Source organism: Vespa velutina, chromosome 6 (assembly GCF_912470025.1).
Source record: "Vespa velutina chromosome 6, iVesVel2.1, whole genome shotgun sequence".
In the NCBI taxonomy this organism is placed as follows: domain Eukaryota; kingdom Metazoa; phylum Arthropoda; class Insecta; order Hymenoptera; family Vespidae; genus Vespa; species Vespa velutina.
This window is the reverse complement of record NC_062193.1, coordinates 3,815,453-3,839,020: the sequence shown is the minus strand read 5'-3', so window position 1 is coordinate 3,839,020 and position 23,568 is coordinate 3,815,453. Positions and strand designations below refer to the sequence as shown.

General features: G+C 28.7%; 4 protein-coding genes across 12 annotated transcripts in view; all 4 read left to right on the top strand.

Annotated features, from left to right (window-relative positions):
* Positions 1-3,551, top strand: part of LOC124949903 (protein phosphatase PP2A 55 kDa regulatory subunit) — a 48,382-nt gene extending 44,831 nt beyond the window's left edge. Inside the window, exons 10-14 of the transcript XR_007101196.1 lie at positions 853-1,364; positions 1,453-2,023; positions 2,117-2,535; positions 2,613-2,899; positions 2,997-3,551. The gene's annotated coding sequence lies outside the window, so the exon portion shown is untranslated. The remainder of the gene's footprint in view (positions 1-852; positions 1,365-1,452; positions 2,024-2,116; positions 2,536-2,612; positions 2,900-2,996) is intronic.
* LOC124949900 (protein TRC8 homolog) lies at positions 2,763-11,544 on the top strand. 5 transcript variants are annotated; one of them, XM_047495756.1, is made up of 6 exons: positions 2,765-2,899; positions 3,502-4,273; positions 4,412-5,174; positions 5,290-7,332; positions 7,829-8,196; positions 8,290-11,544. In XM_047495756.1, exons 4-6 carry the CDS (start codon positions 7,041-7,043, stop codon positions 9,568-9,570), a joined length of 1,941 nt encoding a protein of 646 aa, XP_047351712.1. In that variant the 5' UTR covers positions 2,765-2,899; positions 3,502-4,273; positions 4,412-5,174; positions 5,290-7,040; the 3' UTR covers positions 9,571-11,544. The 5 variants fall into 5 exon arrangements, with proteins under 5 accessions (XP_047351711.1, XP_047351710.1, XP_047351712.1 ...); XM_047495755.1 differs by having other exon boundaries at positions 2,763-2,899; positions 3,516-4,273; positions 4,412-7,332; XM_047495757.1 differs by having other exon boundaries at positions 3,502-3,990; positions 4,412-7,332.
* LOC124949907 lies at positions 11,408-23,530 on the top strand. Its single transcript, XM_047495774.1, has 4 exons — positions 11,408-11,547; positions 21,734-21,869; positions 22,843-23,045; positions 23,122-23,530. Exons 2-4 carry the CDS (start codon positions 21,749-21,751, stop codon positions 23,191-23,193), a joined length of 396 nt encoding a protein of 131 aa, XP_047351730.1. The 5' UTR covers positions 11,408-11,547; positions 21,734-21,748; the 3' UTR covers positions 23,194-23,530.
* LOC124949898 (cilia- and flagella-associated protein 61-like) lies at positions 11,554-20,660 on the top strand. Of its 5 annotated transcripts, XM_047495748.1 has the most exons (23): positions 11,554-13,133; positions 14,051-14,211; positions 14,421-14,547; positions 14,746-15,081; positions 15,270-15,346; positions 15,420-15,589; positions 15,662-15,866; positions 15,953-16,212; positions 16,321-16,574; positions 16,642-16,858; positions 17,110-17,369; positions 17,444-17,638; positions 17,728-17,853; positions 17,952-18,064; positions 18,127-18,275; positions 18,365-18,575; positions 18,837-19,006; positions 19,130-19,342; positions 19,460-19,564; positions 19,636-19,713; positions 19,805-19,921; positions 20,211-20,276; positions 20,406-20,660. In XM_047495748.1, the coding sequence occupies exons 1-23, from the start codon at positions 13,024-13,026 to the stop codon at positions 20,592-20,594; spliced, it is 3,909 nt and encodes a 1,302-aa protein (XP_047351704.1). In that variant the 5' UTR covers positions 11,554-13,023; the 3' UTR covers positions 20,595-20,660. The 5 variants fall into 5 exon arrangements, with proteins under 5 accessions (XP_047351704.1, XP_047351702.1, XP_047351705.1 ...); XM_047495746.1 differs by having other exon boundaries at positions 15,420-15,866; XM_047495749.1 differs by having other exon boundaries at positions 11,554-13,972; positions 15,420-15,866.
* Positions 23,531-23,568: the final 38 nt, after the last annotated feature.

Below are 23,568 nucleotides of genomic sequence, written 5' to 3'. Positions count from 1 at the left end.
TTTTGTTGTTAACACCATTTTAATACTATTATCTCCCCATAAGATATTCGCTGGCTAAGTAAGATATTCGCTTGGGTGAACATGGTTAAGACTAAGCTCAGAAATTATTAAGGTAGTAAAAACATGACTGGACGTATTTAATAGGAAATTACTGAATATACTACTGTATATTCAACAATAAATAAACAGTCATCTCTATCATTCAAATGCATAACCATATAATAGTTTATTAATAAAAGTATATTCTGCAAAAAATAAATTTAAGATTTTTTATTATCAAATATTTTAAGTATTACGAAGAAACACGACTCTTTCGTCATTGAATAGTGTTGTTTTATTGTTATCGATTTAGCATTCAAAATTCGAATTTGCAATCGTATTGTTACGCAAATAAACATGAGTCTAAAAATAAAATGGTAAATACGTTCTTTTTATTTTTTTCTACACGATTTTTCAAACAGATTTTATATATGTTCTGGCAGATTTAATCTTTAAGGAGCTCAAAGCGTTAAAAATTTTTAGAACACGATTAAAATATACACAATATATATTTTTCCTCTTTAACTCTTCATACAAATAATGTTGTGAGAAATGCATTGCTCAAATTTGGTTATAGTCGCAAATATAGAAATAAAATTTATATACCAACTGTTAGATATTACATTAAATTTATTATATATTAATATAAATTTATCTTATCGTGTAAGAGATGTCTTTATCTTAAGTGATCTGAGATGACTACCTTTACAGTCTACAGCGTAAATTCATCACTGTCCATGCATATCTATGATACGAAACTTCTGAAAAAAAAATAGTACATATGTATATTCTAAAAAAAAATATAAATTTCAGATTTTCAATTATCAGATATTTAAAGTATTGTAATGAAACTTGATCATTTCGTCACATTGAATAATATCGACGTATTTCCATATCAAAATAAAAGACAAGAATCAGAGTTGAAGGATTAAGGTAAGATATCTTTTTCTTTTTTTTTTTTTAAATAAGCTTAACGTGAATTTGGAAAATTACATAATAGCTTAAAACGAGTTTCTTAGAAGGAGATATAGCGTTATTATGAAAAAGAGTTTACCGTCGACAATTTCAATAATTACGAACTTACGATTAGTTTTGCTACAAATTTTTATCATTCTATTTAACGTGGAAAAATATCATGAGTGAATATAAGGAGCCAAAAGAATCATATAGATTCTTCAAATATGCTAATCCAGAAGCAGGCGAAGAAGTTGTTATTTCCGGATTTGCTGATAGATTTCCGGAATCCAATAATGTAAAGGAACTGAAAGATAATCTTTTTAACGACAAAGGTTGTATTATCGATGACGATCGTAGTTGGAAACAAGGTTTCGATTATATAATACCTACACGATCTATTTTATTTTACAGAGTAAGCTAACTAGCGTTATATTTTTCTATTGCTATCTATCATAGATCACCCTGAAATTCCAGAGCGAACTGGCAAAGTTAACAATATTCAAAAATTTGATGCATCATTTTTTGTTGTATATTTTGAACAAGCCAATTCGATGGATTCTATAGGTAATATGTTGGTTAAACATGCTTACGAAGCTATCGTAGATGTTGGAATTAATCCAAATGACATACATGGAACGAGGACAGGTGTATTTATAAGTTTATGTTTCTTCGAATCCGAGAAAATTTGGCTCTATGAAAAATTTGAGGCAAGCGAAACGATCCAATTAATCAAATGAGAGATTATCTATTATTTATGCGAGAGGATAAGATGAATGATACGTCTAATTAATTGTAGGCAAATGGTTTTGGTATCACGGTTTATAGCAGAGATTCGTTGGCCAATAGAATTTTATTATGATTAGGTGTAACTGGACCATCATACATTATTGATTCTGCGTCTAGTTCAAGTATTTATGCGATGGAACACGCTTATAAGGCTAACGTAGAGGACAATGCGATTACGCAATCGTCGGTGGATCAAATCTTTGCCTACATCCAAGCGTGTCCTTGCACTTTAGCCGTTTAGGTATTGATTATGTCACCTTGCTTGAAGAATTTTTTTTCATCGAATTATAATGAGAATATCAGACTATTATTCAATGTTTAATCTCTTTAATAGGGACGTTGGTATAAAATGGTCGTAGGAGATTTTTAGACGAAAATGCAGCTGGTTACGCGCGTAGTGAAACTATCGCTGTATTATTTCTGTAAAATGCAAAAAATGCTAAAAGAATCTACGCTACGATTTTTCATGCGAAAAGAAATTGCGATGGTTATAAGGAAGAGGGAATAATGTTTCCTTCTAGGAAAATACAGAGTATTTTTTTCAAAGAATTCTACAAAGAATGCGGTATATTAACGACGTGTGTTTCTTACATCGAAGCTCATGGTACCGGAACGAAAGTCGGTGATCCTGAAGAAATGAATGCCATAGATCATATTTTCACTGAAGGCAAAACTAATCCTCTTAAAGTTGGTACCATTAAATCAAACATTGGTCATACCGAAGCAGCTAGTGGAATTAATTCCATCATTAAGGTAAATATTATTTGAAGATAAGACGAAGCAATACATGATAATTATTCATTCATTCACGTATCCTTAATATTTTACAGGCAATAATATCGATGGAGTCAAGCCTAACATCGCTAAATATCAACTTTAATCGACCACGCAAAGATGTAAAATGTCTTACAGAAGAGCGAATCAAAGTTGTTACTAGAACGACTTCATTAGATGATGAATACATAAGCATTAATTCTTTCGGAATAAGGCGTGCTAATGCTTACGTTTTACTTAAATTAAATCCGAAAACGAAGATCAATGAAGGATTACCAAGTCACGATTTGCTGTAGCTATTTCTGGATGCATCGAAGAAGCAGTAGTAACTATATTAAATGATGTAAGTAAAACGAATCAATTTTCTTTTTAATAGAAGAAATATAGATATACTATTTGTTAGAATCATGTAAATGCAATTTCAATATTTTTTTCCATAGATCGATAATCGATCGGTAGATATTAAATTTATTCGTTTTCTTCATGATGTTCATCTTAAAGGAATATCAAATCATTTATATCGAGGATACACAATAACTGATCTTAAATCATCTAACAGAAAAATAAGGGAGATCAAAAATTATTCTGATATGAAGAAGCCAATATGGTTCGTCTTTTTTGGAATGGGCTTGCAATGTTTTGAAATGGATATGAAAATTTTTATTGTAATGTTTCTTCGTATACATTAAAATCAATAAAAATAATGACTATTATAATGATTAAAAGTAATTGAGTATAATTTGAAATTTACTAAGTCAAGCTCTGATGAGATTCCCTATATTTGCCAAAGCAATAGAGAAATGTGATATCTTGTTAAAATCGCGTAGACTCAATATTTATGAGTATTTTAACTGAAAATGATAATAGAATGTTTGCTAATATCTTGTACTTGTTCGTCGGAACTTTTGCAATTTGGATAATGTTGAAAAACTTTTAACTATTTAGGATAACATGTTTAGATGGGAACATTCGCACGACTGGTTCGTAACATCTTACAAAAGACAAGAAAAAATTGTTTTTGGAGAACGAATGATTGCAATATCAATTATCAATGTAGATTTCGAGTTCCTAAGCGGTCACATAGTTAATGACAAGAATGGTTATCAACGCATGAGAATCAAAATATGGGAATCATACGGACTAAATATTACGATCCTTGTCGGTCTCGATTCGACTAAACGATAAGAATGCAAGCTTATTGTAAAAACAGCGATAGATAAAGGATTCTTCAATGGTATATTCAATCTCGCAGTTTCTTTGACAGACAGTATTTGTAAAAATCAAATGTTGAGAACTTTTGAAGAACCTTTCAATGGAAAAGCTTGGCCCACGAAATGTTTAGAAAAAGTGACTAGAAAACTTTGTCCAGATCTACGACATTTCGTGGTCTTTTCTTCAGTTTCGTATGGGAAAGGAAATCCCGGTCAAACTACGGTATGGCTAATTCGATCATGGAAAGAATATACGAAAAAAGAGTAGAAGAAAGTTTGCCTGGATTAGCTATTCAATGGAGTCTAATTGAAGACTTTGGACACTCAGAATAAGCAACTTAATGTTATCGTTAGTACTCTACAACAAACAATAACATCATGTTTAAAAGAACTCAATCGATTTTTACTACAGGATAAACCTATAGTAACTTATATGCTAGTTGCTAATAAACAAGCAGATAGTGACGGTGTGAATAATGTTGTTGATACTGTCTTAAACATTATGGGTACATTTCGTATAAATTATATTCTTATTTGGTTATCATTATTATTATTATTAATTATTATTATTTAACTTAACAACTTGGTAATATACACGTTTTAACTATCTTTATTTGCTTAAAAGTATTAATTTCTGATTGCAGATATTAAAGATTTAAAGATTGTCAGTCACCATACTTCCTTGGCTGGATTTGGATGGATCCTATGACGGCTGTAGAAATAAGACAAACGTTAGAGCATGAATATGAAATATATCTCACACCATAAAATATTCAAACCTTAAACTTCGTCAAACTCATGGAAATGAATGATCAACTGATATATAATAATAATCATAATAAAAGTGCTATAAAAAAAATATTAACTGATACAAAAATGTTGACGCAACTATTCGATGAAGTACCTTCCTCCAAAATAACTATTCCGCTTAAAACTAATCCAGAGGAAGGTCGGAACGAAGTATTCTACAAATTATGAATTACAAACTATAGAGGAGATGGCTATTTCCTGATGGCCAATTCATTTCTATCGATATATTTTTGTGTTAAAAAAAAAAAGAAAAAGATATTTAATTAAACCTAATATTATTAAATCTTACGCATTGACATATTATATAACTTTATATATTATAGCATATATTAGAAAAACTTAAAGATCGAAGAGATTTCACGTTAGCGGGATATTTGTTTGGATCGTTTATAACATTGAACTGACACATATGTTAGAATCCAAAAGATTTAAAGGCCAGCTAATTTTAATAGATGGTGCAAATAAAATCATTTATAAACCAATACATGCATTTATCATGGAAGGAAGAACTAGAAAGCAATATTTTGCTTGGCATCATGAATGCATTTACACTTACTAACAGTGAACGGATACGATATTTCCTTCTTTCTATTTTTTGTAAGTGTCATACTAATTTCCAAATATTATTTCGCAGATTGTAATTGAATTAAAAAAATGTAAAACGTCGAATGAGAAAATAAATACATTATTTAATGTGAAATCTTCTGAACAGAGGCAGTTACATATGAAAAAAATTCAAAAAAGCATTATTCTCTCATATTATGTGAGATTGCAAGCGGCCATGAAATATAACCGATACCATATATAAGAACACCAAACACATTATTTAAACCGAAGTTATTGATATAGATTTGAGGATTGTTGAAGAATTTAAAGAAAATCTTGAATGAAAGAAAACTAATAAGAATAAAATTAATAAAATTAATATCCCGAGGATAGATGATTTATATGTGGTAGATTGTGATTGCATATAAGTTGCTGAAATTATCTAACGAATTTATTTTAACATTAAAATAAAAATAAAAAATTTTAAATATAAAATATTGAGTTTTTTGAAATAAAAATTTAAAGGTAGACGCTTTTAAACTTTACGCGACTTATGGGACATCATAAATAACTATTGTCTTTAAATCTAAAACGTCGTCGTAATTTTTTCTTGCTGTTATAGTAGCAAATGTTTTTTTACGGAAATCTATAATAGATACTGATTTCATTCATTTTTATTATTTACTAATAGATGTCTAAAGATAGAAATATAAATGGCGTTGTTAAACGGGAACATGTAAATTTATGGAAAAAGCTGTAATTACAAACAGTATTTATTATATTTCTACGAATTGTAATATTCTTAGAAATACAATGCAATTCATTAATACAACACGTCGATCGACACGCCCCTCCTTGGCGCTTAGTTTGATTATTTTTCTTTTGAATCGTGTTGTATCGTCGATAAAACAGAAAATCATTGATACCAACCAAATCAACCGGTTAGTGTATAGGTTGAATGCAATTACTGAAGTAAAGTGAAGTCAGACGTATATCAATAGATTGACAAAATTACGCAAAGAAAAACATGATTGACAGAAACCGATAACCGTCCAAGGTCCATAGAATTTTTTTTCATCGTATAAGATTTTACTTTGTTGATCTTAATAATATAAATTATAAATTATTCGTTGAAATAATGATGCTTCGATTGTAAAGTGGAAAAGCTTCCCGAAAATTCTATCGTCTTCTTGGTTATTCTTCCGCTCGAATTGTGCTAAACTGCAAAACGTTCAATTTTATCAAATATAAGTGCTTGAGAAAAAAGATTTACAAGCGCTTGGAAAAGGAACTGTGTATATTTGTTAAATTTTAGTTAGATATTTTCAGCCTTAAACATTGTTTTGTATACGTATCGTGTTGTTTTTTTTTTTGTTTTTATTTTTTACGCAGTAAAAATCGATCGATTGTCTGTTGTTGATTATAACTTGATTCTACGCGCCACTTGATTCTAATCAACGATCTTTGCTTTTCCTTTTTTGTTTTTATATATATCGAAATTTGAAACGTTTATTGCCAACAAAATTATATTTAAGGCAGACGATGTGACTTTTGTAAATCAGTGAATACGTGACTCGAGTGAGCCCGCTGTGTTTGTGTTCTTTCCTAATATAGTTGGATATTTATTTCTACTTATTTTTTTAATATTTTTCTAATATTAAAGAAAATATATATTTGAAGTGTCTTCTTGTTGACTAAGTGGCTCTTTAAATCTTCAAATTCGAAATTTCAGATTTTTGAAATTTTAATAACTTTTATTCTAAAATATAATAGTGTTATTATTTGGTATGGTAATTCAAGGACTAAAATTATCGATAGTGCTTGTTAGTTTACAATTTCATCGCCTCTAAGAATATCTCTAAGTATATAGATTTGTTATAACAAATTCTGTGCCACGCATCAATCAAAGCATTAAACATGGAATTCCCTTTATGGAATAAGTTTTTTATTTTTGCTGATATTATAATGAGAGTACCACCTTTGTTCATCATCGATGGATTACTTCGAATTCGTCTTGGATTACCAGATGAAACTGTTGTACTAAATAGTACAGACAATGACTTCAAAATTGATAGTGTATTGAATACTTTCGCTGAGTCTTTTCCCTTGGTTGGTCCAGAATCTTTTTTATTTGAATACTTTAACTTCGAACAAGATGGTTACCAAATGTTTATTGTGATAATGTTGAAATTTATAATATGCTGTATAGGTAAGAATAACATTTTATTGTAATAAATATTGTAGTAAAAATCATTTTATTGTAATATATATTTATATGTCTGCTTATAGTTTTTTTGTTATGTACACAGTAAATATATATATATATATTTATATATAAAATTACTCTTTTATATATATATATATAAAAGAGTAATCAAAGTTCATATATTATTAATGTAAAGTTTTATTTCCCGTGCGATAGGCTCAATTATCATAAGTCACCGTTTTTGTCAAGGATGAAAAATTTTACAATTCATATTATTGCTAATCAGCTATTATAATTAAATTTCTAAAATCTAAGAGGATATTCAACTTGACATTTAAAAATGTTAAATTAGAATTATGCTATTTTTTTTTACATAATAATTAGTGATTATATAAACAATATATATATATATATATATATTGTTTATATAATAAAAATATTTAATGAGTTGGCATAAAATTTGCAATGATAATTAGTTAATACAATGACTTTTTTGCAGGATGTATAGCGGCTTTGTGCACATTTATGTTATGGACGAAACATCTTATAATTGTGTACTTATATATGATATCTATAGGAGTAATATTTATATCCTATTGGTCTAATGTTAGTACTATCAAAGCTGTTATAGCATATGTGAGCAAGCCTGATTATACAACCAGTATATTGGATGATATATTACATTTGAATCTGACTTCTATTATCAAGGAAGGAACAGGATCTCTGCTTTTTCAAAACTATATATTACAGTGTTTGTTGGCTAGCATTTTTTGTTATATACACTTTGCTCCAAGATATTTAATTCTTCAGAAATTGCTGGTAATGAGTTTTATGACACCATCACTTCTGGCTATCCATCCATTACCTGTAAGTAAAAAATGGAAATTTATTAACATAATTAATAATTATCATTGATTCTTAAATTCGGTGAATTCAAACTAATATTCATGATTATTTCAGACGTCGATTCTTTATAATGCGCCAGTTTTTGCAACACTGCTTCCATTAGCTGTTTGTAAATTTATTATTTGGTACAATGGCGTTTTAATTCTGAAAACCATTTATATGGGATATGCTCACGCACGCAATTTTATAAGTAATTATGGTCTATCTGCTCTTGTAGAGACAGAATGGTTTCGTCTAAACGTACCATGCGTATTACGTACGTTTTGGTTGTTGAGAATAGGAGAACAAGTTATACAAATTTTGGGGAATCATTATGGAGATGAAAATTTCTCATATTATGATATGCTCAGAACCTTATTGGTAAATGGATGTGAGACCTTGACTGCAGTGTTAGGGATGACTAGTATAATTTCACTTATTTGCCATTATATTGGTTGTTTCTTCCAATGGGTATTATTGACTGAAGATGGAGATGAAAAAAGCATCGGCACGATATCCGCTATATTATTCTACATATTAGCACTTCAAACTGGATTGACAAGCTTAGATAGAGAAAATCGATTAGTCAAATTATGTAGAAATTTTTGCTTACTATTTACTGCAGTATTACATTTTGTACATAACATTGTAAATCCACTCTTAATGTCTCTTAGTGCCTCACATAATCCAGCACTGCATAGGCATCTGCGTGCTCTTGCAGTTTGCGCCTTCCTTATATTCTTTCCAGTTTCTCTATTGGTATTTCTTTGGTCACAATTTAGTGTGAGCACATGGTTATTAGCTGTGTCTGTTTTCAGTGTTGAGGTAATAGTCAAGGTAATGGTATCTTTGGCTATATATATCTTATTTCTCATTGATGCATATCGCACTGCATTTTGGGAAGAGCTAGATGATTGCGTATATATTATAAGATCTTTTGGCAATATCATAGAATTTGCCTTTGGTGTTATATTACTCTTCAATGGTTTCTGGATATTAATCTTTGAAGCTGGCGGTACTATTCGTGCTATTATGATATGCATTCATGCATACTTCAATATTTGGTGTGAAGTCAAAGCTGGATGGCTAGTTTTTATGAAGAGACGAACTGCAGTCAACAAAATTAATTCTTTAGCCGAAGCGAAGTTTGAACAGCTACGATCTCTCAATGACGTATGTGCCATATGTTATCAAGAAATGCAGGCTGCAAAGATAACACGCTGCAATCATTACTTCCACGGCGTATGCCTACGAAAATGGCTCTACGTACAAGATCGATGTCCACTTTGTCACGATGTCGTTTATAAACCTCAAAATAAGGAGGAATGTTCTACGGATTCGCTGTCACCAGAATAAGAGAGAAAACAAATAAATAAATAAAAGGACGGGGATAACGAAGTCTTCCAAAAAGGAGATCAGAATGAGTTGGAGCAATTTTAAGAAAGACCCGTCATTGGAAGAGATAATAGACAAAACTCTTCAATGGGGATAATTACTATGACACAGCTTCATTGTGATATTCTTTATACTAATAAATATTGCGAACTTAAGGAGGCTTAAATTGTGCGACATCGATTTGTAAAATATCATTTGATTATTTTCTTTCTTATAATATATTACGTTAATATGGTGTAGAAAAAAATATGAGGCTCGATAATAGGATTTAATCCATTCTTCCTTAAATTTACTTTACGCTATTGTATGCGTTCGTTATCAAACAATATAATTAAAGAAACTTAACAAGTGGTATAATTGACTACAACATGTTAATAATGTAATTATCTACGAATTAGATTTATATTAATCTCTCTCTCTCTTCCTTTCTTTTTCTCTTTCTCTTTTTCACTACATTATATCTTATTTTTTTTATATACAATTATAATTAGATTAACATAAAAATCTCTATTCGTATCTACTGTTATAATACAGTTGAAAGCTTGAAAAAAAAATAAATTTATATTCATATCAGATTTAGAAATATTTTAAGTATATATACATATATCTCTTTCGTACCTGGCATATCTTATTGCCGAGAATGATGTCTGCACAAAGATTCGAAGCCTAATCTTAAGCTTATGTACATACGCTTTACGTGTATATATGCATGTATACATTGAGATCGTTAAGTTAAACATGAGTATAACATTGTTTTATCCCGAATATTTTACATATCATGTATGTTATTTGATTATTTCGTATATACTTTTCCACTTGATTCTTTTCTTATTAATAAGTGACATAGGTACACACTTTTATTTATCATTAGATTTCTGAACTTTATAGAATATTCATGTGAAATTCATTTATCACAAATTGATATTAATTTTTTTGTTTTGTTTTGTAATTAATTAATGTAAATATAAATGTAGACGAATCAAAAAAATATTGATTAATAACATGAGTGAAAACGACGTAAAATATGTCATAAAAGGCAAATTTGAAAGTGTATAATAATTGTCAAGTGGTAGATCAATTTGTATATACATATATGAACACTATAAATTTTCTTTAAGCTCAGTAATCTAAATTAAATAAATTGTATGTGTGTATAGATAAAAAGATTAGTTGAGTTAAATCCATTCGATCAATCAATACTCTTTATAGAACATTTGAATTTCATTAATTAATACAAAAAAAAAAAAGAACAAAGAGATAAGGATCTATCTACAAAATAAAAAATAAAAAAAAAAAATAAAAAAAAAAATAAAAAATAAAGGCATGATGTAATAAAATTCAAAGTGTAATAATAGGTGATAAATAGCATGCAAGAGGGGATAGTGTTTTCATAAAATCGTAATAGTATAACATTTATCCGTCTTACGAAAATGAAAATAATGCGATGATCTGCTTAAGATAATGAATAAAGTAAACATCATGTGTATGTAATTTATCGATACTAATAATGTTTATTGTTAAAAAAGAAAAAAATCATAACAATATTCTGTTTGTGGGTATACATGGAGAAGAAAAAGAGATCATTAAAACATTCTATTTTTTAATCGAATATTTATTTCTTCCTCTTCAGTTATTTTAACAGCGACAAATATTATGATAAAAAAAAAAAAAAAAAAAAAAAGGTATAAGATGTTCGGAGTTGCATGCGGTTTTTATAAGATTATTTACAGTACGTATTTACAGTACGCACAGCATCAGTTGCTCCTCTTTCCCCCTCCCCCCCCTCTCCTTTCTCGCTATATATTATTACTTACTGCACGTTCGAACTTGAAATCTCAAATGTCAGTCGTGTGCGTACTTTGAACGAGCGAGGGTTGTGTGGTGCCTCTGACGACTTCGAAAGCTGTTTAGAACGAACGAACGAACGAAGATAAACAGGTATTATTGAATTAATTTTAATAGTAATTTAAATAGTCTTAGCACGCGATGGAAATGTATTACACTTATAATATTTTAACGCGTTAGAATAGAATTTTCTATTCTATTCTAAATTAAAAAGTTTCTAAATAATTTTAAAAATCAATTTTCTTTTTTTTTTTTTTTCTTCGAAACTTTTTAAGACGATTTCTTTTTTTTCTTTTCTTTTCTTTCTCTTTTGATTATAAACTTAGATACTTTTAGCTCGCCATTTACTCTTGAAATATTATTTATGGAAATGTTTTGCGTTGTTTTATGTTCAACTATTTCAAAATAATTAATAAATTATACATGCATACATATATATATATATATGTGTGTGTGTGTGTGTGTGTGTGTGTGTGTGTGTGTGTGTGTGTGTGTGTGTGTGTGTATATGATATGTACCGTCTAACAAGTTTGCATATCGCTAATTATTTCAACGAGAAATTTGATACAGGTTAATAGTAGACGTTCACCGTAACTCATGTTTGCGTAGTTCTTATTTATTAAACGTAAATATTGTTAATTAATTTCATAATAAGTTGACGAAGTAAATGTTTGATATGAATAAAAGGAGAATCAAGATCAAAGGAGAAGTAATGGAAATTCTTGTGTATTCAATGTTTTCTCATTGAATACACGAATATGTGGTATTTATTTCTCTTTCTTTTCTCTCTCTCTCTATCTCTCTCTCTCTCTCTCTCTCTCTCTCTCTTTCTCTCTTAGTTCAATGAACGTCGGAATGTTTTTCAAGTTGTAGGAGTGGCTTCAAACACGATCTTATAACGCGAGGAGATGAATGGCATCGATTCACGAATCATTTTTCGCGTCGCTAATTACAAATTATGAGATCCCTTGGAAGAGATGAGTGAGAGAGAGAGAGAGAGAGAGAGAGAGAGAGAGAGAGATGAAGATGGCTAAAGAATTTGTGTGTAATTATTGTATCATACTTAATTTGTTTTATTTGTAAAATATTCTCATATATTTATCGTATATGGGAATATGTATCTATGTACATAAATGTATTTTTAATATTTACGATTACTTTTTTACGAATGCCTTGGAAATTATCCAAAAATAATTATTTTATGATCTCTTTATAATTCAAAGTTATTAAGAATATCGATAAATAATGATAATTATATATCACATGACCATTACCTATAACGTATTGTTTTTTGTCGACCAATAAGATGATTTCTTATAATTTAAATGAGCGAATCTTCATGTAAATTCTCGATATCTATTGAACGATAATATATATTAATACGCTAAACGTTGTAAATATATATTTGTTAAGTTTATACTGATTTTAGTTATAAGAGTACAGAATTCGGACACTAGTTTTTTTTATTATCATCGTAAAATGGAAATACTTGTCATACGAAAGGCAAAATTTATTATATCGTCTGTTATTATTTTCATTTACCACGTATAGAACATTGCATACATACTTATGTATGTATGTGCGTACATACATGAGACACAAGGGTGTGCGAGTGGATACTTCCGTTCTTACATACGCATTTGTTCAATCGATCATTTAAGAGGGGATATGACATTTCAGTAAGTAATTGTTAATTAGTAAGACGAGGAATTCTTCAATCTTATAAAACAATCATTTCAACAGTATTTCATAACAATAATTTATTTTATTTGAAATTATAATTATACAATTATATATACATTTTATCAAAGTTTTCATTTTTTGCCACTTAGCGGCGCCACTGCCTACGTCACATATTCAAATATACATACAATATCATTTATGTGGCTATCTTCAAAGATTACTTGCCTATATATGTACGTACATGTTATTTCGATCTTGAAGATTTTTGTCCTATCAAAAACAAATACTTATCAAGATCCTTTCTCAACGATATTAAATGCGTTTAGATTAAAAATTTAGAATTTTTATAATGTTCAACATTGATACATCTGCGATTGAAAATAATTCTGAAAGAAGCAAAAGGAAATACGTTCCAAAAATTAACGGTTATCGTCGTGGTTTACATTCCGATTTACCAGCTTTGGAACATTTAATATCGGTTAGAACTTATGACATATTTGGAGACATCGATATTGGACGAGTATAGTAATTGACGACGATCATATATATTAATATCTATTATGATATATATTAATACCTAATTTTGTTTTTATAAAAATATGCTTATTTGAGCGATTTTTAAATTTCCCGCTAGTACATAACATTCTCTCTCTCTCTCTCTTTCTGCGACGATTAAAATTGAATGAAAAATTTATTATAGCGAATCTTCCTGTTTCACTATAATTCAATATAACGAAAAAGGAGATATTATTTCGGGAATATTCCTCTGCAATTATCCTAATATTCCATCGATTCCAAAACAAGAATGGTTTAATTGTTTAAGATTACATTATAAGTAAATATGCATTATGAAAAATTCATTATAAGATATTTATTCTAAACCGGTATCTTGCTTTTTTTTCCTTTCAAATAGCATCGATGACATTAAAGAAAATGAAACGTTGTTCGTTCATTGTCTTGTTTGGGACGATCGTTATACTGAAAATTTTTTCGAGTGTCTTCTTGTCGCTTTATTCGACATGGACGTCCATTGTTTTAACGTTATTCTAGTGCTTCCACCTCAAATCGAACCAGGTAAATCTATGAAAATATGGATATATATATATATATATATATATATATATATATATATATATATCCATATTTTCATATATATATATATATATATATATATATATATGGGTATCGATTCTTCTTTCATCGATCACTATCTATTATATCCTTTATATATATATATATAGATTCTTCTCATTCTTTCCAAGTTTCTTATTTTTTTTTTCTAGAAAATTCTTTCACAAATCACATGATCAGAATAGTTCCAATTGATTTCAAGGATACTTTTTTAGTACAAGCTTTGTACATAAGTACACGATACAGTATCATTCCAAGATTAAAGATTCGTCGTGCTGTGTAATTATTATTATTACTATTATTATTATTATTATTATTATTATTATTATTATTATTATTATTATTATTATTATTATTATTATTGTTATTATTATTATTATTATTATATTTTTTTTATAGAGAGTGTCGTGATAGTATTACAAATATTACATTAAAAAATATGTATATATTCATGTGAGGATTATATTATTCATGTAGGGAGGAAGATAATGACGACATAATACCGATAATCGACGCAGACTCGTCCTATGTGAAGGAATTGTACGGGGAGTATTACATAAGCGAAATGACTCGATATCCGGACGGTCACCGTCATTTAATCGTATCCGAGGACGACAATGGTTTAGCTACCGGAGTGATCTGCGTTAATTCGACAATCGATGTCGATCTTTTAAATGAGAATTTTGAATTGAATATTTATGGTGGACTTAGGAAAACCCATGAAACAGATCAGGATCGAAAGATATTAAAAAAAAATGCAAGCGAGATTTTATCCAAAATTTTTACTGACAAAATTTTTCAGGATATATTCTTGTTAGTCGATATTTAATACATATATATATATATATATTATATATTATATATATATTTATATATATATATATATATTATATATATATTGTATATGTATATATATATATATACACTTATAGAAAGAGAATATAATTATTAGAAATGGATATGTAAATAGAAATATGTTAAATGTTAATGTTGTTATGTAGAGACAAGTCGAAATATGAGCAAAAATCAAATGCAATCGATGAGGATAAACTTGAGATTGAAATGAGTTTCGTGGATGGTCAGTAAATGTCACTTTTTCATACTGTTAATTAAATATTAAGACAATTTACATATCTCTTTTGTATCCTTAGATGAAACTCATATAAATAGTTCGAAAAATGTAGAATCTATCAATATAAGAATAGATGCAGAATATCAAACTGTTGATAATGAAATCGAAGAAGTTGAAAAGAAATCGTTTTCTAAAGAAAACAAACACGTCCGTATCAGTGACGTTGTTTACGACGATGAACTAATTCTAGTACATATCCTTCTATTCACTCTTCATTTTATTTTCAATATCAATCAATATATCTGTCCTTTATATCTTCAGAATAAAGAAAAAAATTCAAAAAATACGAATGAAATCCAATCATTATTACGTAAAACATCATTGAAGAAAGAAACTTCTTATCAAGAGTCGAAAGATGAAGATCCTCTGGAATTTATTAAAAATTCCGAACAAAATGATAGACCGTCGATTTCTAATCAGTTCAATGTTAACATTATGTTCGAAGATGCGATACTTCAAGTACCAAGTAAGAATAAACAAATAGATCATTATAGAGAATCATTAATAATACATGTATACTGCAGCATACCAAATTAATGAATTCTTTCGAAGAGATACATCAGGGAACATCAACGTTGAATTTCGTCGAATCAGAACCGACTCATATGAAACAAGATATTTTGGTGGATTCCATTTATCAAGGCGAAATTAATGCATTCGTTGTAGAGATTTTTGCTATACGAAAAGATATTGGCAATCGTGGGACGCGAGAATTTTTGGAAGCTGCTTTTGAATGTTTCCCTAATTTAGATTACTGTGTATTACTTTTACCATCAGCTTACTCATACTTTTCCTTTTTGGAACAATTCATGGTAGATAAGATTTTATAAAAAATTTCATTTAGTTATATATATATATAATCATACATAAAGATATCTAGAAAGTTAATGTTATGCCTAATTAACAATTTAAATATATAGCACGTACCATTGAGGTATAACAAAGACTTTCCTATGTCTTTGTACGTGGCTCACAAGGCAATGCTTTTCGGAGAAATTAGATCTCACAAAGCTGATTTATCCGATCAAGCTGAAGTGAAACAATTTTTAATTGACATTCCAAAAAGCAAGAAGATAATGGAAGATTTTTATCGATCTGTAAATCAAAATAATAACGATGTTTATAGTTATATTTTCACATCTGATAATATTATCATTGGCTTAGCTATTGTTTGGTAATTAATAATACATATTAAATTAACTATATTCAATTTTTAATCATACATTTTATTATAATTTTAGCATTGAGAAGGATCATCAAGAGATTAAAAAACATTATCACGTAGAAGACTTTATTGTGAGACAATATATTTTTCACGAAGCTTATGGTTGCCTCTTACATTTTGTTCTAATGCCAATATTTTCGATAAATCAGAAATTCTTTTTCTGCGAGATCATGCGACTAAGCGACTTTACGGTTCTTTATTATCGTCTTTACGAGGGAGAAGGAAGTTCACTTGTGAGTTTTTACTCTCACGTAACATATCATATTTGTGTAGGTGAATTAAATTAACTCTTCTCGAGTAATGCATGAGAAGAATCGAAGATAATTAGAACAGCTAGATCGTTAGATTGTTTGATAAAGTTTTGATGCTCATAATAATAATAATAATAATAATAATAATAATAATAATAATAATAATAATAATAATAATAGTAATAATAATAATAATGATAATAATAATACTACGCTAATACACACTTTTTTAGACTCGAACTCAGCCAATAGTTTCTTGTTTAAATACTATGGTACCAGTGAATCCACGTAGAAAAATAAAATACGAATTTTGTACTTGCCCCAAGATGAATGATGAGATTAATGAACTTAAAAAAAAGAAAAACAAAGCATTTTCACTTTTTATGACAACACCAAGAATCGCCACGATACCAAATCGGATAATTGACACGAAGATAGTCGTCGTAGGTGCTTCCGATTGTGGCATAGCTTTCATTGAATTTTTAGCATTAGGGTAAAAGCTCGATATCAAAAAAGAATGTTATTTTTTTATTTTATATATATATAAGCAATGGATTCATGTCATAGATATCTACAAAATTTTGTCCACTTTACAAATCTCACTTTGATTTCACTGAATGGATTACCATATGAAAAGGAATATAATGATCTTAAGTGGGATATGATCCCATTTAAGGGAAGATATTGTCGTGATTATCGGTATCTTATCACAAGACGTGCTTGGATTAATGTCGTTTACGGAACATTGCAAGCGATTAATAGGTAATAAATTGATGAGAGATCGTATTTCAATGGAAAAGGCAGTGACCTTCGTAATTTGTTAAAATGTACGACGTGTTCGTTTGCAACAGGAAGGATAAATACGTGACTGTAATGGATCAAGGAAACTTGAGTTACGACTTTCTGATCTTAACTTGCGGTCTCCAATACCAAAAGACATTGTTCGTGAATAAGAAAATGCAGGAAGACAAGGAAGCGTAAATTTCTTGATTTTTTTTTTTTTTTTAAATTGAAAATTCAATTTTAATATATTTTTATTATTATTGTTAGTCACCCTGAACTTTCTATTATACAGTGATATCATAAAATCAGATATAATTTGGAATTGTTTGACTATAAACGATGATATAGAAGCATTCGTTTCATTGAAAAAAATTCAATCAGTAACAAATAATTTCAAAGAAAAAAGTAAGCTCTTTTAACATGTATATTATACTATAAACATAAAAATTAATTGCACTTTTTTATAGAGGCTATTGTGTTTTATGGACACAATATCGATTGTTACTGCGCCATTCATGGATTGATAAAACATGGAATGAAAGGTTCTTGGATCACTTTGATCGAACCTAAATTAAACCTATGTGATACTGACAATAATTTTTTTCATAATTGTGAAGTATGTGAAAGAAAAGGACTATTATACAATATAATATCAATAATTATTAATCGATATCAGTAAATCAGTAATACGAAAATTTTTATAAGGTGAATACAACTATAAAGAATTCTGTTCTGGAGAATGAAATAAACCTTCTTTTGGGATGGAATGTAATTAATTGGACATTGTTAGAGGAATATAAAGATAATAAAAGAATTGAATCAATCATTATAAGATCAGGAGCTAATGTCGAAATCGTTCCTTGTGACTTTTTTTTCAATTTTTATGACAAAGAGATTGATATCAATTCTTTTTTAGGTAACAACATATAATTGTCTTTATATAGTATTTATTATAAGGTGGGTTAAAAGTTTTTATGCAGCTTAAAAATTTTTAGGTAATTTTCAAAAATCAATTACTCTTTTTTGACACGTTTTAATCAAAAAAGTTTCGAAAGATAGTAATTAATTTTTAATATCACTTAGAATCTTTTTTGGTCCACCCTTGTATTTTGTTCGATAGACGATATCGCTAATAATTCTTGATTGATCGATGTACATATGCATGTACATATTTCAGCAATTTGTCGTGCTGGTTTAGTATTCGACGGTCGTCTGGTGATAAATCCTCAATTTCGTACAAACGATCCATTTATATTCGCAGCTGGAACCATAACCAAGTACTCAAGAAAATTTCAAGCCGAATTGTTCGAGCATAAGTATTATAACAGTATAGAGATTGGCGAAAAAGTTAGTAGCATTTTCTATTTCATTCTTTATCAATCAAATACTACCCACTTTTTAATTTCTCTAATTTCTCTTGTGTTTCTCTAATTGTTATTTATCGGTCTTCTTGAAAACCCGAACGAATAGCTTGGTAAAATTATTCGCAAAGTGGTAGATGTCTATCAAGAATGTAAAGGAAAATACGATAATTTTGACAGAAATAAATCGTGCTTGTTATTACCGGAATTTCGATCACCAATCATTGTATCCTGTATGTTACCTGGTAATTTTCATTATCTTTACGTCACCAAACCAGGAAAGAAGTTACCTCGTGACATTGTTTTAAAACAATCTCTTTATGTAAGAATTTTGAAAATATGATATATATATATATATATATATATATATATATATATATAATATGATATAATATGATGATAATAATTTTTTTTAATTGTTTGATTTATTATTTATCAGGGCGATGTCATGGTGACAGGTAACTGCTTATCCGAAATTGGTTATTTTCGTTTACGTATGAATGTTCGGAACATCGTAGAATCAATAACTTGTTGCAGTAAAAAGGTTTATACCAATGTCGAAATTAATTATCATAATTCATTCGAATCTCTTTTCATTATGTTATATATTTTTAGAATTTCGAAATAAATCACTTGATCACTTTATACGGAAAACACGACAGTATGTTAAACGAAGTTAAATATCGTTTCAGAGTAAGTTTCAGTTGCTTTTTTTTTTTTTTTTATCTTTCATTAATTCTCACATTGAATTTTCTAATCGATATACTTTTTTTTTTTTTATCAGAATTCCCTTATCTTGGACTTTTATGCATACTTCCGGGAGCCATGGGCCATGGCACTTTTTAACGACAGATTCGAATGTTTGCGAGTCGAAAATCGTGCCACTTTATTATCCAAAACGGTAAGATACGTTTTGGAAAGCATCGATAAGATTTTAAAATTATATATAACATACAGGATGAGCCCAGAAGTTCCTAAAAGATTTTAAAGATCAATTAACTCTTCTTTGAAAATTTTTAGATTTGAAATTTTAAAAGCTAAGTTTGGTACTTTATAATCTGAAAAAGAAATTAGCTTAAAAAATCTCAAAGAAGAATAATTGATCTTTGAAATCGTCTAATTGTGACAAATATATTCGTCAAAAAGCACAGTTAATAGGTTAAAAAACAAACCATCATTTTTCGTAACAGAATGTTTCCGGTGATTCCTTAGTCGAAGATTGCTTGCGTGCTTTGTTAAAATCCAAAACGGGAGAGGTGAGTGATGACTCTTTTAAATAGACTCGATCGATCATTATTGGATATAACTCACTGAAATGTGATATGCTTATTATCTTCGATTCGTAACTTAAAATGTAACACACTAACGTACCTGTTTTATTATAGATATCAGAAAAGGATCGTGATTTAATAAGAAAGAAATATATTGGATCTGTTTATCAGCAAGAAATAGAAAATAGTGTCGTAGATTTTTTACAATTTTCGGAAGAAGAATTACCTGTTTATTGTACACCTCATTTTATGCGATGGTTGTATGCTGATATCGAATCTAGTCCATTGTTTTTTGAACAATGAAATAATATTTTGTTCGACAATACATGATAGTTATTTTTTTTATTTTTATATGTAATATAACTAAGATCTACAGAATATATATATATATATATATATATATATATATATATATATATATATATATACATATATGTATTTACATATATATGTGTGTATGTATTTATGAATATCGTCGAGATTGTATTGAATTAAAAGGTTCAAGCGGGGACAAGTTTTGCATACATTCTCCTGATCTATGATAAAAGTGTCCTTGTTCAAAGAGTCCAAGTACGCTTGTTTAGCATGCTATTCGATCTGTAGGTCAAGTTTAAAATGCTGTAGAATTGTTCCATAGACTGGCCTTAGGCATTTCACCGCAATGTCTTACCGCCCACGCTAAATGATAGAATAATAAATGCGTACAAGATGTTTCTGTGAGAGTATCATTAGTGTTGTGACGGTGTCATTCATCATTGTCTCGATTGTTGTCGTTTGGACATCCTTTTTGTCTATGTCTTCTTTATCTACGTGAGTAGAAAAAAATAAGCTGCCATAAGAACATTCATGACCTTACTTAACTCAAGATTCGTTACACTCACGCATTTGTTTCTTTTAGAATTATTTTATTTGATGCGAAATTAAATTTTATACAGAAAATAAAAAAAAAAAAAATAAAAGAAAAAAATATATAAAAATGACAAATTCATCAAGTAACTATTACAAATTAGATCGGTCTACATATATCTTTCGCTATCGTAAAGTTCTGCGAATGTTTCAAGGCAAATTAAATGCCCCACGCCATTTGCATCGATTAACATTTTAAATTTACTTCACATAACGAAAGATACCTGCAACCAACACTTATCGTTAAGTGTAAATTTGCGTCGGTCTATGAATCGCAAACACTCTTTTTGTCAAATTGCGTAAGCCTTAAAGCAGCGCAATAATGATTTTGAAACGTATCCAAAAACTCAAAGATTATTTGGCTCAATGTCATGCTATTATTAGTATGTTTTTTTTTTATTTTGTTGCTATGTATAAGACGTTCATAATAATAACAGCAAAAAATATTCAATAAATGACAATTAAGTTAATTAATAATTTATCAAGGAATTTAAGAATTTTTATTTGATGACTCTTCGTATCTATTTGTTTTTCAGATAATTTCTTGAAAGATGCATCCATCGTCGAAAGATACATGGAAATCGGCGTACTATTACAATGCCGATAATAATTACGCTTTTTATCGCACGACCTCTATTAATTTGGAAGATGCGAATAAATCGATTAAACCAGGTAAATTAAATCACGTATTCTATAATAAAACTTCTTTTTAATATTAATATCGTGGTTTAAAAAATTCTATATATCGAAACGAAGAAATCTCTTCTCTTTGAATGAATAAGTAGACTAAACATTCCAGTTTTAATAAGATGCATACTATCGTGATTAGTCCGTGGAAAAATGTAAGAATGTTGTATCGAAGCAAAACACGACTGCGATTATGATTATGATATGGAAAAAAGTGTAAAAATGTTACGTAGGTGATCTACTCGCCAATGACTACTGTTTACGGATTGCGGACGAGCAACCACTGCGTTATAATTTTCAAGGCAAAAGCATCTTTATTCTTTGATGTTTTTGTCGAAAGAAAAAATTAAAAGTCAAGAGATTATTCTTTAGAATATATAAGAACCTCCGGTAATTATAAAAGCGATCTAAGTCATATGTTTTGTTTTTTATTTTTCATTTTGAGATATTTTAATATTAGGATTTGAATTATTAAAAAATTATTTTTCTATATTGACAAACATAGAAGAAGTAAATACATTTATTTTTGAGAAAAATAATTCTTGTATGTAATTTAAACGTTTTTAAAATAGCGTGTGCGGCAAAACATATTTATTATCTCAAATAACTTGGACCATTTTTAAAATTAATGAAAAATTCAAAAAAGAAATTCGCGTCGGAATATCTATAAAGCACATTGTTTATAATCACAAAATTTTAAATATGTAAACTCTAATAATTTAAAATGAATATTATTCATCACCTAATAGTATTTACTTCTTTACAAAATCAAAATTTCTAGTATAACAAGTAATTTATACAATTATCAAAATAAAAATAAATTGAATGTTATTAAACGAAAAAAATTATCGCTATTATAAAAAAGCATTTTTAAAACTTTTTTTTTCTTTTTTCTCTTTTTTTAACTTTGTTTTCGCGCTTTTCATAACTTAGATCATTAATATCTTTTACTTTATAGCGAGAACGTTAAAGTTTGTACCACGAAGCAGCAGTACTCGAAACTATTCTCCTCAGAGGAAATCTATTCCACGAACGATTCGTTTGACGGAATATCAGGAAGCTGTACTTGAAGATCAATTTAAAAGATGGCCAAGAGCACCTCATACAGGTGATATTGTCCTATTGGCAGCGGAAACAGGTCTCTCCGAGGATGATGTCCAGGTCTTTTTCGAAATAATTATTTAATTAAAACTCACTTTCACATTTATTCCTTTTCTAATAAAGAAACGTATTATAGGATTGGTATGCTATAAGATTAGCTCAATGGAGAAAGGAACAAGGTCTTGGTGGAAATCTAGGATTGCACTGATCCCTGTTTTTGAACATGTCGAAGATAACTTGTGTACCTGAATTTAATGATTGTATTCATTTAATGATCGTATTCATTTGTTATACATAACGAAATCGTTGATATGAGGGAACCGATAGTACTGCGTTATATTCAAACGAATATCAATACGAAAAACGAAAAACGATTATTGAGTTATAAGAAGGGAAGTAAGTTTTAAACAAATATCTTTAGAAATATAGTTTAAAATTTTTTTTGAAAAACCAAAGAGAGTTCTTTTCTCATACAATTGATTAACTCTAACTATTGTATTCTAACCATTATATTCTATGAAATATAGTTTATCGTTTTTAAGATATTAAGCATATAGTAATTGCTTAAGTAATTAATTGTATA

What these genes read in the sequence shown, in the direction of transcription:
- LOC124949898 (XM_047495746.1), top strand. Translation starts at nt 13,024, where the DNA reads ATGTATGTATGTGCGTACATACATGAGACACAAGGGTGTGCGAGTGGA. An exon ending in GTATAGAGATTGGCGAAAAA is followed by an intron (nt 19,007 to 19,129) that starts GTTAGTAGCATT and finishes CCGAACGAATAG; the next exon opens with CTTGGTAAAATTATTCGCAA. An exon ending in TAACTTGTTGCAGTAAAAAG is followed by an intron (nt 19,565 to 19,635) that starts GTTTATACCAAT and finishes ATATATTTTTAG; the next exon opens with AATTTCGAAATAAATCACTT.
- LOC124949900 (XM_047495754.1), top strand. Translation starts at nt 7,041, where the DNA reads ATGGAATTCCCTTTATGGAATAAGTTTTTTATTTTTGCTGATATTATA. An exon ending in ATTTATAATATGCTGTATAG is followed by an intron (nt 7,333 to 7,828) that starts GTAAGAATAACA and finishes ACTTTTTTGCAG; the next exon opens with GATGTATAGCGGCTTTGTGC. An exon ending in TGGCTATCCATCCATTACCT is followed by an intron (nt 8,197 to 8,289) that starts GTAAGTAAAAAA and finishes TGATTATTTCAG; the next exon opens with ACGTCGATTCTTTATAATGC.
- LOC124949907 (XM_047495774.1), top strand. Translation starts at nt 21,749, where the DNA reads ATGCATCCATCGTCGAAAGATACATGGAAATCGGCGTACTATTACAAT. An exon ending in GAATAAATCGATTAAACCAG is followed by an intron (nt 21,870 to 22,842) that starts GTAAATTAAATC and finishes TTTACTTTATAG; the next exon opens with CGAGAACGTTAAAGTTTGTA. An exon ending in TCTCCGAGGATGATGTCCAG is followed by an intron (nt 23,046 to 23,121) that starts GTCTTTTTCGAA and finishes AACGTATTATAG; the next exon opens with GATTGGTATGCTATAAGATT.